The sequence below is a fragment of the Colletes latitarsis genome, chromosome 7, assembly GCF_051014445.1.
Source record: "Colletes latitarsis isolate SP2378_abdomen chromosome 7, iyColLati1, whole genome shotgun sequence".
Taxonomy (NCBI): Eukaryota; Metazoa; Arthropoda; class Insecta; order Hymenoptera; family Colletidae; genus Colletes; species Colletes latitarsis.
In genome coordinates this window covers 7,307,047-7,324,770 of record NC_135140.1, presented here as the reverse complement: position 1 = coordinate 7,324,770, position 17,724 = coordinate 7,307,047, and the positions used below count along the sequence as shown (strand labels likewise).

The 17,724-nt window shown below is 38.8% G+C and overlaps 1 protein-coding gene across 2 annotated transcripts in view; it reads right to left on the bottom strand.

Moving 5' to 3' along the window:
- Mdy (diacylglycerol O-acyltransferase) overlaps positions 1-17,724 on the bottom strand; it is a 126,144-nt gene that overhangs the window by 39,369 nt on the left and 69,051 nt on the right. For both annotated transcript variants that reach the window (XM_076769558.1, XM_076769557.1), the window contains exon 6: positions 9,331-9,486. In XM_076769558.1, the coding sequence (XP_076625673.1) occupies positions 9,331-9,486 (156 nt within the window). The remainder of the gene's footprint in view (positions 1-9,330; positions 9,487-17,724) is intronic.

Here is a 17,724-nt window from a genome sequence, read left to right as displayed (position 1 = left end):
CTTCCGCCTTTGGCCTCCTCTATGGTCTTCCTCGTTCTTCGCCGACGCGCTCTCCGTTCTCGCGCCGTTTTATTTACGTCCACCTCTTCCTAACTGTCGCGAAACGTTACGATATACAGGGTGGTGCACCAAACTTAATTACCACCTCGCTTTTCGTCGTTATTATTACACCGAAGCAAATAATGCTTCGGACAAAGTCGAATTGATTTCGACAGAGACATATTTTGACGGTACTAGTTTTCTCCTAGGCTTCGTTTGACATGTAAACAATTAACTGTTAGTCACAGGTCACGGTGTTGTTTATACTTTACGCGCAGTACATCGTATTTACACATCGAGATTAAGTGAAGAGGCTACAAATTCTAAGGCGGTCACTTCTTTTTTGTCACATATGAAAATGTCTGTTTTGTTAAAATAATGTTATAGGTTCTTGTTACTGCAAATACTCTTTCAAATTTTGTAACAAACCTTTGGTGTGACAGTAAACCTTTCAAAAAATCCCAATAATAGCATCTTTTTTCATTAAAAACATTAGTTTTATTATATTCTACGATACGATATAGGATGGTCACTTTATTATGCCGGTCACTGTACACCTTGATGTTCTTTACAAAAAAGTGTTAAACAATTTATATTAAAAAATCGTTAGTTTAGAAGATATTTGAATTATAATGTTAAAATCAATTTCAGATTATTAATGTTTCTTATAAAATGCAGAAAATATAACATTCTATCAATTCGATTCGATTAGAATATCGGATAATAATATGAAAGTAAATTAATTCGAGAAGTAATGAGTAAAAATACGCGTTCGAAGTAAATTCGTTCGACGAATAGAGATGTGCTTTTTCGATTCAAAATGCGTTTGAATAATTTTTCCGATGCGATTCATGAGCTGCCAGAATGTCTCATGGCACAAAGGCGAAATTACGTCGAACACCAGGAGGCTCTTTTCGCGGACATCACGAACGCTATTGAAAAAAATACAAATTACTTTCGCGAACGAAATCCTTCCTCGATCCTGTCGCATCCGTCTCGAAACTACCCTCCCAGAGAACAGGCGTGGGTACGAACTTGTCGGGTTCCCATGCAGGGCTGCGGTGCTCACGATACCGGCACGTAAGAAGATTTCAGACGCGTTGGTGCCTCAACGAACTTGGAGCATGAAAGGTTGGACGTCAACGGAGTAATAAATTAGATGGGAAATTCGTCCGACAGTGGCATTAGACCTCCATCTCTCTCTCTTTCTACCAGCGAGCATGATACATGACACCGCATTTAACATCCTACTAATATTTGAAACTGTAAACGATGGGGATTTTGAGTAACGTCGAGAGACGCGACAGCCAAATACGGATATTAACAACTAGACAGCTTTACGAGTTGTCTGATGCGCACCAGTCGTCTAAATCATACTCTCAGTTTTTATTCTACGTTGCATTTTGTCATAAAGTATGCCGTAACGCGTGTCCTTCGTTTATTCCTCGTATTACGAGCTAGAACTTGGAAAACATTGCTGCAAATCTGAATTAAACGTGACAACCGGATACGACGAAGAAAACTTATGCAATCTACTCTTTCGAAATAGCCAGTGAAAGAAAGAAGCTTGAATCGCGTTGATCAAGAAATATTTAGGATCACCTCGAAAGAGAAGTGTCTTCGACAGTGTGAAACGTTATCGACTCGAACGATATCGTGGCACGCGGGAACCATAACTTTGCATCTCAGCACGGTCCGTTCCAGGGTTTGTTGTTGCGTGGGCGTATGGGTTCGTTCGTGACTGCCCCGCGGCCGAAAGGACTTTCCCTTTGCACCGGACTAAGAGAGACGTTAAACGAGATTGCTTATTGAAAGTTACGCAAGAGAGGAGGGGTACGACGAACTCGATTTACCGACGAATCGATCTGACGAACTCGACATGGAAAGAAGTCTTTAGTCATCCCACATAAACTAGTCAACAAGTAATTAATCGATTGGTACCTCTGTGACTTCGCGTAATATAATTATACGCTCAAATGGATATACACTAAGGAATAAAATAAAATAAAAAGAAGCTTCGAGGAAAGAGGCCCCTTGGACGGGTGCGTCGAGAAAAGTCGGCGTCATTACGCGAAACGCAATAATACGACGGTGTTTCGAGGATGCAAGAGGGGGTGGAAAAGGGGACGACGAAAATTACACGGACATAACGATACGGAGAAGATTATACGCGCTTGTGGTTTCGGCCAGGGAAACGACTACGAGAGCAAGCAACGCACGTCGATCGAGAGAATCGATCGGAACCGGATCGATCGCGCGTGCATCCCTGCACGGCGCAACCGAAGCGACCCATCGAATTTCGATAATCGTATTACCCCGCGGTGCTTTTTATACTCCGTCACGGTGTTGCAGCGCGATCCAAGAGCGATGGAACGCGGATCGGTCGAGCACGGAATTAACAATCATTCAATTATTCTTCGCCACCTGACGTTCTTCGGCGATCTCTTTTGTTTTGCGCGTCGTCGAGGAACAAATTGTATACTCCAGGATGGGAAAACCGAGGCACGTTTCGGTCAATGAGAATTCCAGGGAGGGGGAAGAGGCCTCCGAACCGTTCGAACGACTACATTATCCCTCCCCTCCCCCTCGACCTCGCGATACTTACGATTCGACCATCCCTCAACATCTGCTCCACGAACTTCCGGGGGTAAGGTATCAACTACGCGATGCACCATTCGCATGCATACCCCATTATGTCTTCCTCCCATATTATCTTGGCATTGATTAACGAGCCTCGACCGTGAACAAGAACTCAGGAAACGATGGGACGCGGAGGGGGTGGAGCGCCCTCTGATAGGACGAAATGGACTCGAACCGAATTTGCAAACAGCCACGGCAACTGTGTGACTTCTCTCTCTGCTCGCATCTGCCTATAGACTGTCGTCAAACTTTTGGGATGTTCTATGGATTCGCGTTGGAACTTGCGACCTAAAGGCCGCGCATGCAGCCCTTCCGCTATATTCGATAAGAATTGCGAGGGAAGATGTTGTAGGGAGAAGCGAACAGTATAACACAGGAGGAAAGAATAGCAAAGAAGAGGGAAGCGTTCCAGAGACGCTGGAGGATACTGAATGGTCGGTCGAGGAGTGTATATATGTATACCACAGACGAGATTTACCAGTAGGCCTTACATCCAATGTTCTTTTTCGGCCTATTTTTCTGGAGATCCAGAGCCCCATTACCATTTTCAACCATTTTCAGTCATTACAAACACAAGAGGAATTGAGATAGGAAAAGAAATTACAGAAATTTTATTGCTCTTAACGCAATGAAAGCTGTACGGTTCAAAATTGGCGGTCAATCGATTCATTTCATTGGAAATCTAAAATCATTAAATATGGCCTTTAGACTTCATCACAGTCTTAGAATTTCTAAATATACTTCATCAAAATACGCGTTGTTTGCATTTTGAATTATTAAAATCCTCCGATCCGATCAGGAGTTATGATGTTTTGAACATACGCATGAAATTTCGGTAGAACATTCCTTTCTGGTCAGACATTATATTTTCGGTAAAGAATTTTTTTCTCGAAAGTGCGTAGGATTTCGAGGGTGTATGTATTGACCAAAAATTATTGTAATTGACCCCTGCAACTGAAAATAATTTTTTTAGAACGATTTGAAATTTTTTTTTTTCGTCGAAAAATTTAGGCACCTACCCCCGTCGATTTTTCTTAAAAATTCGTTTTTCATTTTTAGTAATTTTGTTTGACGCTCTACAGAAAAGTTGTCTAATACTTTTTTGTAGGTACCCATGAGCACTAGTTCAGAAAAAAATTTCATTGAAATATATTCACTACTGTAAGAGTTATGGCTGTTTGAAAATTAGATCATTTTTATGGGGTTTTTCTCATTTTGCGAGGTCAAGGAACAACTTTTTGAATATTTTTACAATTTCTACATATTCTACACTAAAATATGCGTCGTTTGGCTTTTTAAACATTAAAATCGTCCAATCTGTTCAGGAGTTATGATGTTTTAAAGATTTGCATGAAATTTCGAGGAAGCATTTCTGGCCAGAAATTATATTTAAATGAAGAATTTTTTTCTCGAAAGTGCGTAGGATTTCGAGAGTGTATGTATTGACCAAAAATGATTGTATTTGATCCTTGCAACTGAAAATAATTTTTTTAGAATGATTTGAAATTTTTTTTTTCGCCGAAAAATTTAGGCACCTACCCCCTATCGATTTTTCTTAAAAATTCGTTTTTCATTTTTAATAATTTTGTTTGACGCCCTACAGAAAAGTTGTCTAATACTTTTTTGTAGGTACCTATGAGCTCTACGTCAGAAAAAAGTTTCATTGAAATATATTCACTATTGTAAGAGTTATGGCAGTTTGAAAATTATACCACTTTTATGGGGGTTTTCTCATTTTACGGTGTCAAGGATCAACTTTTCGAATATTTTTGCAATTTCTACATATTCTCCATCAAAATACGCGTAGTTTGCTTGTTTAAACATTAAAATCGTCCAATCGGTTCAGGAGTTATGACATTTTAAAGATTCGCATCTAATTTTGGACAAACATTTCTGGCCAGAAATTATATTTTCGGCGAGGAATTTTTTTCTCGAATTGTAATTGATCCCTGAAACCAGAAATAATTTTTTCAGAACGATTTGAAATTTTTTAATTTCGTCGATATAAAAATATTGTATTCGGTTTTTAACTAACTTTTGTAACTTTGTCATTTTTGCGAATTTTACTTCAATATCTTAGAGAGTTATTCTTCATACCCCAAACATTAAAACCAGACGAAAGAAATGTCATTTTATTTTTCCTGCATCAGAAAACATAGGGTGGCAATGTGTTGACGTTATATTACTACTTGTTCCAATTATTTTAACTAATGTTGCAGAAAAGATTTAAAAAGATCTACGAAGAAAACGACTGTTTGAATGGTCAATAGAGGAGTGTATATGTAGGAACAGATGGATGTTTAAGTACTTGTGAGAAAGACAACAGCGTAACCCTCTGGTGGTGTGTGCAGTAAAACTCGCCACATAACCTTTTCGCTTCTATCGTCAATTTAAGTAGGTTATCGTGCAAACTTTAGGAAAACTGAACGAGACCCACCGACCAACCGAAACTTGAGAAAGGGACTTTGAATTTACTATTGGCTTTGTTGATCGCGTATGAATATTCAATAATTGTTTCCGACAGTTTGGTTAAAATACAGCTTGTTCCGCAGCACCTAACCCTCAAAGCTTACATTTGAACCCTTTGACTTTGCCTCGTTTCAAACTAAAAGCACTGGTGCTATAGGAAACTAGACAGTTCCTATTCTAATGCAGAGTTATTTAACGTTCTGGCGCTCGTGAAACGTTTCGAGCATTTGGGTGTTGACACTGTTTTGATACTGCGACCATACAGAAATAAATTTAATAGAATGTAATTATTGTATATTAATAATACTGGCGATCCGTTATTCCGCGCTATGGATTCTCGACGTGCAGGGAGCACAGCTTTGAGATAGCGGAGTATTTATGCCAGTAACGTTGGAGGAAAGTCATATTCCCTGATTGATCTTTCCTCGAGTACTTTCTACAGCCCTCGAGGCTCCTTTAAAACGGCTCCAAGGAACCAGAAGTGTTATATAACAGATTTCCACTGCGCGAAAGAGGGCCATAACGCGTCAGAATGATACATGCGGTCCTAGCAGCGCTACACGATTCTCGACACGGGTGCGAGAGAGCAGACTGGAAGCGTTAATATTCAATGCGGTGAGTTTATTGGGGAAAGGTCGCTCGTATAATTTGACTTTACCAGGTCTGAATAATCGATACACCCGGCACCCCCCGTGCGCTCAATATCCGGAAACAGAGGCGAGGCTGATCGGGAGTTTAAATTGGGTGGAAATTATTCGCCTCTTCTACCGCGGCGGAGATCGAGGGGCGTGCACACGCGTCGTGGCCAGCCGCGACAGTGTGTATGCACCTTTAGGAACAGAACAAATACCTCGTACACGAGCAAGTGGATTACCGGCTCAAAGGACGCGTGTACATAGCGAGCGAGAACATGCGTGTCAGTGTCTAACGCGCGTGACGAATATTTACGATCCGTCTTCTTGCCTGGACGAACGAATTTATTAAACGCCCCCTCCTTTACTGCGATTCGACGCGGATTTCGAGCAATCTCAGATTTCTTTCGCGCGTTCCGCCTCGTTGCAATTGTTGGCGACGCGGATAAGGCCAACAACTTCTTTTCCCTTGATTACGTTCGTCGATGGACAAAAGCTGAGTAAAATTTTATGGACAACCAGAGGGGTAAACAGAGATTGATCCACCCTTAATTGGTGTATGATATTTTACTGTTACACTAATGGTAGTATGGGTGAATTTTCATCCACACACTATAATTTTAGTATTGGAAATAAAATGAAAATTATATTCTTTTGGAAACACAAGTTTATCTGAAAATTAAATTCAGTAAAATTTAACGGTACATCATAAAGATAAAGCGAGAGTCAATTTTCATTCATGGTAACCATTAAGGATTGAGAAAGGATGTCGCTTAAATTATGAAATATTAATTTTAATTTAGCAAACTTGAAAATAAAATACAGTATAATTTAACTGAAAAAACGATACATCATAGAGATAAAGCAAGAGTCAATTTTCATTCATGGTACCCATTAAGGATTGAGAAAGGATGTCACTTAAATTATGAAATATTAATTTTAATTTAGTATATTTGAAAACAAAATACAGTAAAATTTAACTGAAAAAACGATACATCATAAAGTCAAGCAAGTGCCAATTTTCACCCATGGTACCCATTAAAGTTTGAGGTACAATGCCACTTAAATCATGAAATATTAATTTTAATTTAGTATATTTGAAAATAAAATCAACATAAACAGTTCTAGAAAAATATAATAGTCACTAGTAGGTGGCCAACAACTGTTTACCTCTAACTGATATGCGCCAATGCTAGACAAAATTTCAAATAATTTCATTCTGAAATGGAAAACTTACGACCAAAAATAGATGAGGATCGATTATCAAAAGGCAGTTTTAGAAAACGGAGATACTGTACAGAATTACAGTGAACAATAGTAGTTCAACTGTTTTCTCTATAAATTTGATTTTAATTTTGATTCTAGGAAGCTTAAAAATTTTTTAAATTAACGCCCACGTACAGATCCGATTCGCAGCATATTTTGGTCACCGATTTTTATCCCGAGCCGATTCGTTCGTATCGCATTTAACTCGAAATACTGTACGTTGTTGTTACCAATAAATGAATTTACACGCGCCGCATGATTTTTATCCGTCAATAAATGATAATAATTTTTTAACGGAAAGTTCGGTCAATTTTTTACAGCCAGAAACACGGTATTCTTTCATTGTTAAACGCAATACGCGGGATAGGATCGTTTACGAGAAATATTCGCAAAGCGCGTAGCAACGTCATAGGACGGGATCCAGGAAAAATATCATACAGTCGTCCCTGGGTAACATTTTTCAGGATTCGTGCTAAATTAGAGGACGCCGCGTTAAAGCACGGAACGATGTAAAGGGAATGCGTAATGCGTGTATCGAAAATACTCCTGCGCTCGTTACATGCATTGGAAAATAACGTTTCCCGTGCATTCGCAGCGATAAATTGACGTCGCCGGGCGAAACGAACGCGTTCCCCGAGCGTTATTATGCGACGATAAACTCGAACGAAGTGTGTTCTCGAACGCGACCGGAAATACGCAGTATATCCGATAAATCACCGGATTGAATTTCTGTTACCGATGCTGTAAGCGTTATTTTACATCGATAATCTTACGTACGAACCGTCTACAGTAATATTTCTTAAAGTGAACCCCAGACGCAATTCAAAAATGCAATCGTGTGATACATTGTGCATAGAAACTGTAGACTTTCATACCGAATCGTTCTTCGTATTGTTACACGTTTACGAATTGAATATACAGGGTGTTCGGCCACCCCTGGGAAAAATTTTAATGGGAGATTCTAGAGGCCAAAATAAGACGAAAATCAAGAATACCAATTTGTTGATGGAGGCTTCGTTAAAGAGTTATTAACAATTAAATTAAAAAATTTCAGATCGTTCTGGAAAAATTATTTTCGGTTGCAAGGCTTAATTACAATTATTTTTGGTGAATAGACATATCCCCGAAGTCCTACGCATTTACCTAGAAAAGAATTTGAGAAGGTGTGAAATTTCTCGACAAAATTAAAAAATTTCAAATCGTCCTAAAAAAATTATTTTTAGTTGAAGGGGTCAATTACAATCATTTTTGGTGAATAGACATACCCCCGAAATCCTGCGCATTTTCGAGAAAAAAATTCAGAATGGGTGGAACTTTAAACGTTAATAACTTTTTAACGAAGCCTCCATCAACAAATTGGTATTCTTGATTTTCGTCCTATTTTGGCCTCTAGAATCTTCCATTCAAATTTTTCCCAGGGGTAGCCGAACACCCTGTATAGTAATAGTTCGTAAAATGAACCTCAGAGGCAGTTTAAAATTTATGCAATCGTGCGATACATTGTACATAAAAAGTGTAGACTTTCCTATTAAATCGTCCTTCGTGTTGTTACACGTTTACGAATCGAATATATAGTAATGATTCTTAAAATGAACACTAAACGCGATTCAAAGTTTATGCACCAGCTGTAGACTTCAACATTTAATCGTCCCCTTTGTTATTACACGTTTACGAATCGAAGTGTATGTAGTGATGATTCTTAAAATGAACGTGATTCGTAAGTTGAGCATTTCTATCCTTCCCAACTGGAGGGATCCCCCTTAAAGTTAGTGAAGCATCAAAGATAACAAGCTCCTGTACAAAAAATGACCATGCCAACCCCGGAGCGATACTCATTTTAAAAATCATTACTGTACCATTAAAGTTTCGACCAATTCGAACCAACACATTCGAAAGCTATTGATATTTCAATGCACTTTGGCCGGAGTTCGTCACGAAAACACAACGCAACGAAGAGCAAATATTAAATCCTTTCCTAAGCTTGGTAAAATAATCGCCCAAACGATTCGAACGTCGAGGGAAGTTTACGGCGATAATTATATGCCCCGGACGCTTCAAAGGCGACCGAGGGGATTTCAACGACGACGAACACGCGCTGAAAGTGCGTGTACTCGTCACCATCGATTTTATATGCGATATAAACTCATGATTTGTGCCGTTGAGTTCGATCGAACACGTAGGAAAAATTAAACAGATGGGTTTTATGGATTTTAAAAGGTCCATGCAATCCTCGTTTTTAATATTTGCGCGGTTACTTGAAAAAGTATAAACATTATCTACTCACATTGAAGATTATTGTACGATAGAGACTGGCGTCGTATTCTCCCTTGGATCGTCGGTTTTCTTCTGCTGCACAATCGACACCACATGTTGACTTGCACGTACGACCATAGCTTCAGGAACAGAATGGCGTACAGCATGCACACGTACATGGCGCCGACTGGAACAACGGAGAATTAATTATATGTATAACGTTGCAAACTATTGTGGCAGCCTGTCTTCGAACGTAACGTCTGCATCCTCCCTGTCGCGATACAAAGCCAAAGTGCAAGTTCGCGCTAATCTCGTGAAGGTATGCCCGCTTTGATCAGGAACGAGGGATACTAATGGTGCCGGTGTTCATTGTCGAAAGCATCGAATCGATCCCGGTCGAAGGAATATTTAAATAGTTTCGATAAAACTCGCTATAACAGCCTTCGAACACACAAACAGCTCGTACAAAATTTCCTCGTTCAAACAACAGGTTCGCAATTTATAATTAAATTATAAATTTCAAATTTCTATTTTGTTCTGTGCATATTTCTCTTGTACACTAGGATTCTCACTCGTATAATGAATAAATAAAATTTAAAAAATAACGATTTTTGGTCAACTTTTTCAGAGACTTTTGATTTAAAAAATATTCCTTTCTCTCGTTTAAAAAATAATATAAATATTAATTTTAGATTAATACATATTGTGATATAGGTATTAATTTTTAAACGAAAGAAAGGAATATTTTTTAAATCAAATTTTATATGTATAATTTAATAAATTTACAATATGCGATTGTGTTTTGGTGCCTAACCGAGTAATGGACCGAGTAAACGCGCGATCGACGCGGGCGAAGAAATAATAAAGGACGGTAATCGCGCGCGCGCGCGCGTATCGTATATATTCCGCGAGAATTTAATTAAACAAATTCTGAAAAGCCTCTATTCGTTATCTCCGCGCGTGCAGCGCTCCTTCCGGGTTAATGAAACAGAGTAGAAAAAACGGACGAAAGAAAAGAGTGCTCGGGAAACCGGGCGGCGGTCCCGGCAAGTATATTTTAATCATCGCAATTTCGCACGCCTCCGAGAACGTGACATCGGATACGTACGGATAAATAAAACAGACTTTACGCTGGACGTACGTGTCCGAACGAGGCAATTAAAGGGTTTATAAAACACGATATTACGCATTCGTGCGCGCTGCCAGTTTCATCCCGCCGCGGTGAATTTATCTTTTTCGCGACCGCCGGCGGGTTCGTAATGATTAAAGGTTCAAAGCGCTCCTCGCTGTTTCTCTTCCGTTGACCAAAACATTCATGCGGAACGCGCTTCTTTTTCTGGGCACGTTTCATCAGCGCCGCTGTGTTTAATTATCGCCGTGATATTTGCATTGCGACCCCGCGAATGTCTGTTACGATCATAAACTACCAGCTTAATCGCGGAGAATTTGCACACTGGTATCTTAACGTGGCCATCGAATTAGGGTTGTTGGAAAATCACTGAAAGATACTCGAACAGAAAGTTTCATGATTCTTTTAATATTCGTGGAAAAGTAAATCTAATTTTTATTTCAATCGGTGTGTAAGGGATGAAACTCCCCCTTGAAGAAGATAATTCAAATTATTATTAAATTTGTTGTCGACCGTAGGAAAATGGGGAGAAGGTATTTCACATTGATTCCTATTCTTCAGCGATCGACGGAAACAATGAAAAAGATTCGTTAAACCCTTTGTTGCAGGATGGTTGTCAGGATAAAAATTTTGCTCGTCTCTGACTTTTCACCCACGCGTTTGTTTCGAACAGAGAAAACGCGAGCAACCTGTCAAAGGCACAATAAAGTATCAACGACTGTCGATGCAGATAGATCCCATCGACAGTGAGAAAACTGACAAAGGATTGGACGCCATTCCCATTAGTCGAAATGCGTCCCGTGTCACAGGCAAAACTAGCGAACGTTGTTGCAGAACTTTCCCGTTATTAGTTTAAAACGCATCAATTTGTCGCGCTTTTGATAGTCAAAACTTCTAACCGAAAGTTACTAACGTTGTTGCTGACTCTCGCGATATCAATTTAGGACGCGGCAAATTTTCTCGCTGGAAATAGTCCAACCTTTCGTCCAAAAATTTTCGAACCTCGTTGAAAAAAGGATTTAGATTCATTTTTTGCACATGAACTCTAGATTCTAGAACTCATTTTTGTTTTTAAAATTACGAATAGCAAAAAGACTCTCTAAGCTATTCTTATTTGAAAATTAATTTTGTGCTAATATTGTTCGACGATCTTAAGATTTATCTATAATCAGCTTCAGGAATGGTGTTTGTTAAATACATTGCCCCTTTAGATAAATGTCATATTGTCAGATAAGAAAAATAATTTATAACTATACTCCAAATGATATTTTACTAACTGAATCGTGTTAAAAACATTGGTAATACTTTCTCTTCTAATTTATCTTTCAAAGTACATTATGAAAAAATTATTTCACATATCCTCAGCTCTCTGGGACTCGTTCATAGAGCTTCCAAATTCTTCAACGACACAGATACACTCAAGGTTCTGTATAGTGCTCTGACGAGACAATAATTTTCATTTTGTTTTCCTTACATATTACTTCTATTTATAGTAAAGGGTTCTACCGTGAATAAATGAATAATATTTCCTATAACACGGTTGCTACGGCCGAAGCTAAAGTCTGTTTCAGCTTAAAATATTACTAAAGGGATGGAATTCCTGTAACGATTAAAGGTTCAAAGCGTTCCAGGCTGTTTCCCTCCGTTTTGATCGAAACGTCTGCGCAGAAACGCTTCTTTTCCCGGCCAGGTTTCATCAGCCTGTGTTTAATTATTGCCACGGTATTTGCATCGCGATCTTGGGAATGTCAGTTATTATTATGCGGTGCCAGTAACGGCTGCCAGCTAACGGCGGAGACTACAGAGACGATGACGAAGCCGAGCTCGGCATAATCCTCATATTTTCCGATATTTTCATCGAACCTGACCGACTTCTTCAGCCTGGATTGTTCCGTATCTTAATTAAATCGTGCCTGCTACCTGGTTATCCCGATTCCAGCGTGTCGATATTTCGTAAGTCGAAGAAACCTACCTTTCATGAACCAACAAAATGCGACTTAACCGTACCAAGTTACCAAATTCGGTTCTGATTTGTATTTATAAATACTCCTAATGTCTACCATCTTACAGATCTCGTTATGAACAGTATCTACCAGTCTACTTCTCCTCTAAGATTATCCACAGTTCGTGATTTTGGCATAATATTCACATCTACGCATCTAATAAACGCTCGTGGAGTTATTTTAAACGTACCAAAAGATCCTGAAATAATTAAAAAATGATATTTACTCGATCGTTTTGTCTAAATAACAGCAAGATTAGCAAGGAGTCGCTGCTGGAGCATCAACGTCAACCGGATGGTTAATTAATTAGGATAACGCGTCGCACTGTTCTGCGGTTTATCCTGGCGAAGAGCGTTAAACTCTCTTGAACAGCTGGACGACCCAGTTGTCGAATGAAATATCGAATTCGTTCCAGCTTCAGGAGCGACAGGTACTTCGACGAGCATGTAACACGGCGACAGGAAATTTTACAGAAGCACACACGATTTTAATGGTTTTCCTTTCTTCTTCTTTTTTTTTTCTTTTTTTAGATCGAACAAAGTGGAACTTCCGGACGCAAGAACAATAGCGAACGAGGCCAGGCGATGCGTGCCACGGTGAAACGTAATTTCAATGGAACGAGACTGTTGCAGCACTCTTTCAATTCGAGTTGATCTTACTCAGCCTATCAGTGCCAGAGGTTTTTAAACGAAATGGGAACACAACAGTTCCGGTACTCTTTCAAATCATCTACCACGAGAAAGTATAACGCGCCGAGTTTCCGAAAGGAGTATCGCCGGGGCTGGTTCATAACGTTTAAAGTTTTCCGTGAAAAAGAAGCGTTCTTCTCGCGAGTTTCAGACGGGGGAACTTTAATTGTTGCCGCAGAAAGTACGGAATGGACGCTGACTGATTCTTTCCGCGATACGAAGCGAATCTGGAAACTGGGGCACGCTGTAGATATTTTTTTATAAACGAAGATAATAATACAAATTTCCATCCGATCAAACTCTGCGACCGTAGATTTTTCGCTTAATAATTATCGAGTTTAAGACGTGCGCGTTTAATTTTGGCTGATCGACTTTCTCCGTGACATCACCAGGGCGACCGTAAATTTCGTTTCGACCCCTCGCGGTCAACCGAACGTCCATAAAATATGCCAGTGTCGCTTTAATGGGCCTGCGTTTAAATTATTCGAAAGAATATAATTAATGCATCGAATTTGGTCCCGTTGCAGTTTGCCAACCCGCAGATGATGCCGCGATAATGGGAAAGCGAGAAAGCTTGTAGCAAGTATGACCGGCCGATATTATCGTCCGTTAATGGCTACGATGTACAACGACCCCACGAAAGGGCCACGATATTTCCTCGAAATATGCGCGAATGCGTGGATTCAACCCCTTCAGAGCCCTGGCTGGTCGAACAAACTTCCAAAAAGCCGACATTATCATTTTCGTCGCAATAACGGATACCAATTATCCTCTTGGTCCTTCTGGGTTCTTCGTGCAAGAAATAGTTTTTTTTAAAACAACCTTAACTACGTTATTTGTAACAGTTGCTCATTTACACACGTGGAGTTGCTCCTTTTTCGTATAGGATGTTTATTTATTTTATTTATTGTTTAGTATACGGGATATATTTGTGAATTGTGAGCCAGAAGAAGCAATGGACTTTTTTTTAATGCAGTTTCAACCTTTAACAGAGATCACTCTGCGACGTAATTTATAATGATGTCTACATTGTACGATACAAAAGTTTCCTACATCGATAGATTACATTTACACATTTAACAATCGCTACTGGTTTCTCAAGAAGATTAAGGTTGGAATTTTAGCGTGAATTTTCTTTAAACTTTCTTGGAAAATTTTTTGCAAACAAACTACAACACCTATCGCTGTCTAAATAAGACATTTTACAATTTTTTGGGCAACAGAAGATTAAAATAAAGATCGTCTCTGTTTGTTTGAGACGAAGAAACACGAAAGATTCTTAATTGGTACAGCCCGTGAAAACATGTGTTTTTCTAGTAAAAAAAAATGTTTTCACCGACTCGATCGCAATACTTTGCTTCTTTATAGGTCTGGAAACAAAGACGAAGGAAGTAGACGATTCGAGCAAGTCATGAAATCTAATGGACTGGGTCTGGACGTTTGACATGCTTGGTTTATACGAGGGACGCGGATGGTAGAAATTACACGGCAACCTAATACTTTTTCGCGTGCTCGAAAACCTGGATGAGGTGCTAATTAGTAGAGATTCTCAGTATCCCGCGGAAACCACGTGTTTAAGTACTTCGTGCAAGAATTGCTCGACGCTCGTTTCCTTTGACGAGAAAACGAGACTTGCGTGGCTCGTTTACGATATCGAGCAAACCTTAAACGACACAAAATTGAAACTCTTCAATTTTCTTAATCACTACTTTTTAGACGTATCAAGATTTAACGAATACAATGATCTCTCGATATTGTTACGAAGTCCTAGAACTGATTCGACGAGACGAGCGTTCACTTTATCTAAAACTACGAATCGAATCATCGAAAGAACAAAAATAAAATTTTTGTATTTTCCAATTTATTACTATGAAATTATTTTAATCGCATTGCTGTGGTTTCTCCAGTGATACCAAACAAGGCCATATACTAAGGGGTAAGAATTAAAAAAAGAATGCAAAATAAATTATTTATTTTTTATGATAGCAATGTTAGTAAGGTGAGAAATATCAATAAAAGTAAGAAAAAGTAATATTATAATGCAAATAGAAAAAAGTTACATGACATTTATTTTGATAATAGTTATCTATTAAAACCTTGAAAGAAACTCTTGAGAACAGGAAATGTAAGAAATAAAATGAAGAAATTTACAAAATAATGAACAGAAATCACGCAAGCCTGGTCATTAAATGTTCATTCCAAGTTTAAAAATGAGAAAGAAGAAGTGCATAAGGACGTTGAACTTAATTGAAAATGAATGTGTTAAAAGGCGTTATTAACAAACCGACCTTCCTATTTTAAATTTCAGCTAAAAAAAAACTATATATTGTAGTTTAATTTCCGAGTGATTTTAGAACCTGAAGTATAAACGCACGTTGACCATTTTTATAGTATCTCCCTCGATAACGAGGGGTTAAAAATTTTCTAACGAATTTGATTAGTTTTTCCCATTCCCTTTACACAGTATTAATTACGTTCTTCTTCCGGTGTAATATATTTTCAAAAAAAATTACTTTTCTTTCATAGAAACTAAAAATTCACGAAAATCAAGTTAAATTCGGAGAGATAAATATTAATTTTCCGGGGTGATTTGCATCGTCGCACCTCCGCATGATTGATCTGTCCCCGAAGGTAAGAAAACGTATTTGCAGGATCGGGGGCAGATTAACATTCTCGTTTCGTTTTATCCTAAGGATCTATCAGCCGCTAACGGCGTCCAGGAAGGAAATTCCGAAAGAAACTGGAAAAGAACACGCGGTCCGTTCGCGTGGTGACTATCTCGGGACCGTAGGAAGTACATCTGCGTCCTTGTTTGTCGTTTATACCGTTTCTAGATTATCGCTTGCACGAGAGTTCGCCCGAGTAACCTCCGGGCATAATGTACGTAGGTACGTTGTATGCTGAATACGGTGCCACATAATTGCCAAATGCCGTGACGCGTGTACACGTTTGCCCATAGTTCGGCATGGTGCACGTTGAAAATGAATCTATCTTGCTGCGGAGGTGCACAGCGCGACATCAAACAGACTCTGTGCGCGCGTGTCTCTCTTATCCGATTTTACCGAGATCACGAGCAAACACGAAATAGATACAAAGAGGCTTAAGCCGAAGCAAATGTCACTCACCCCTATTTCTAAGGAAATGATAAATATTCTAAAGTCTACGGTTTTCCACTTTTACCAACGACTTTTCGATTTTTAATTAGCTCTTCGACTTTTAAAGTAACATATTGTCATCTAAAGAAATGACAAATATTCTGAAGCTTAGGCTTTTCCACTTTTGACAACGATTTTTCAATTTTTAATCAACCCTTCGACTTTTAAAGTAACATATTGTAACCCACTCCTATTTCTAAGGAAATGATAAATATTCTGAAGCTTATGCTTTTCCACTTTTGTCAACTACTTTTCGGTTTTTAATCAACCCTTCAACTTTTAAAGTAGCATATTGTGATCCACCCCTGTTTCTAAGGAAATATATATATTTTGACGCCTTTTTGTTAACTATATACTTTTTCATTTCTTCAGACATTTGTTTAATTACAAATTTCGAAACACACGGTAAGATCAATACTATTCGAATCTGAGGAAAATTATATGTCTAAAAAGATGATAATAAGTGTTTTAACTAAAAAGTGAAAATAAAAATGAAATAGAAATTGTATACTAAATTATAAATTATACAGTAAATAATAGATAGAGTTAAGAAAGCATGGACAATTATAGCCGACTAGATAGGAAAAGTAAATATGTAACTGTAAATCATAACAAAATAAACGAATTTACAAATAATCGAAATATAAATTTATTTGTAGGATAAAATTTTCTAGTTTTAATTTCAAAATTATTTGATACAAGCCTGCTGGTCATTAAATAACGGTACATAAATATTTCAGTGTTGACTTTGCGAAGTCTAGTTGTCCAAAATAAGATTAAACGGGGACGAACCGTACGCGTGGCAGCTGTGCAAGTCCGTGCACCGTCACATGAGATTTATGTCAAACGATTCGCTGTCGTCGAGATTTTTCAGCGATAGCATTACGTCCGGGGTGAGGTTTACCAGCGACGGTATTACATCCGCGATGAAACGGCGGATAATCTCGACAGAAACGAAGCCTTTTCCCCGCGCGAACATTCGACACGGTCGAACAATGGACAAGTTATAAACCGACCGCCGACATACAAAAGGGCGAAAACTATTTGTATGCAAACACTACCTTTCACCGTTTCGAGTGCGGATCAATGATTTTATTACCCGTCCTCGATTCGGCTGTCCGGAAAAAGATAAATCAACAAGGATATATATCGGGCGGGAAACAATTTTCCGAAATTTTTTAAGACACCCTCGTATTTCATACCTGACAAAAAGAACGACGAGGATGGACGTACAGGATGAAAAAATCCACGTTAACGTATAGAATTATTCCAACGATTTCGAGCACCGTGTTCTCGATGAACCGACCAGGGTCGCATTGTGCAACCGGCGCGCAACAATGGCGGAAGTTCCACGACCGAAAATAGTTTCTCCATTTTCTTCGGCCGCTCGACGAGCCGAGGAATTGCCAGTTTTCAACCTCGGACCCCATTGTCGCCCACGGTACACTT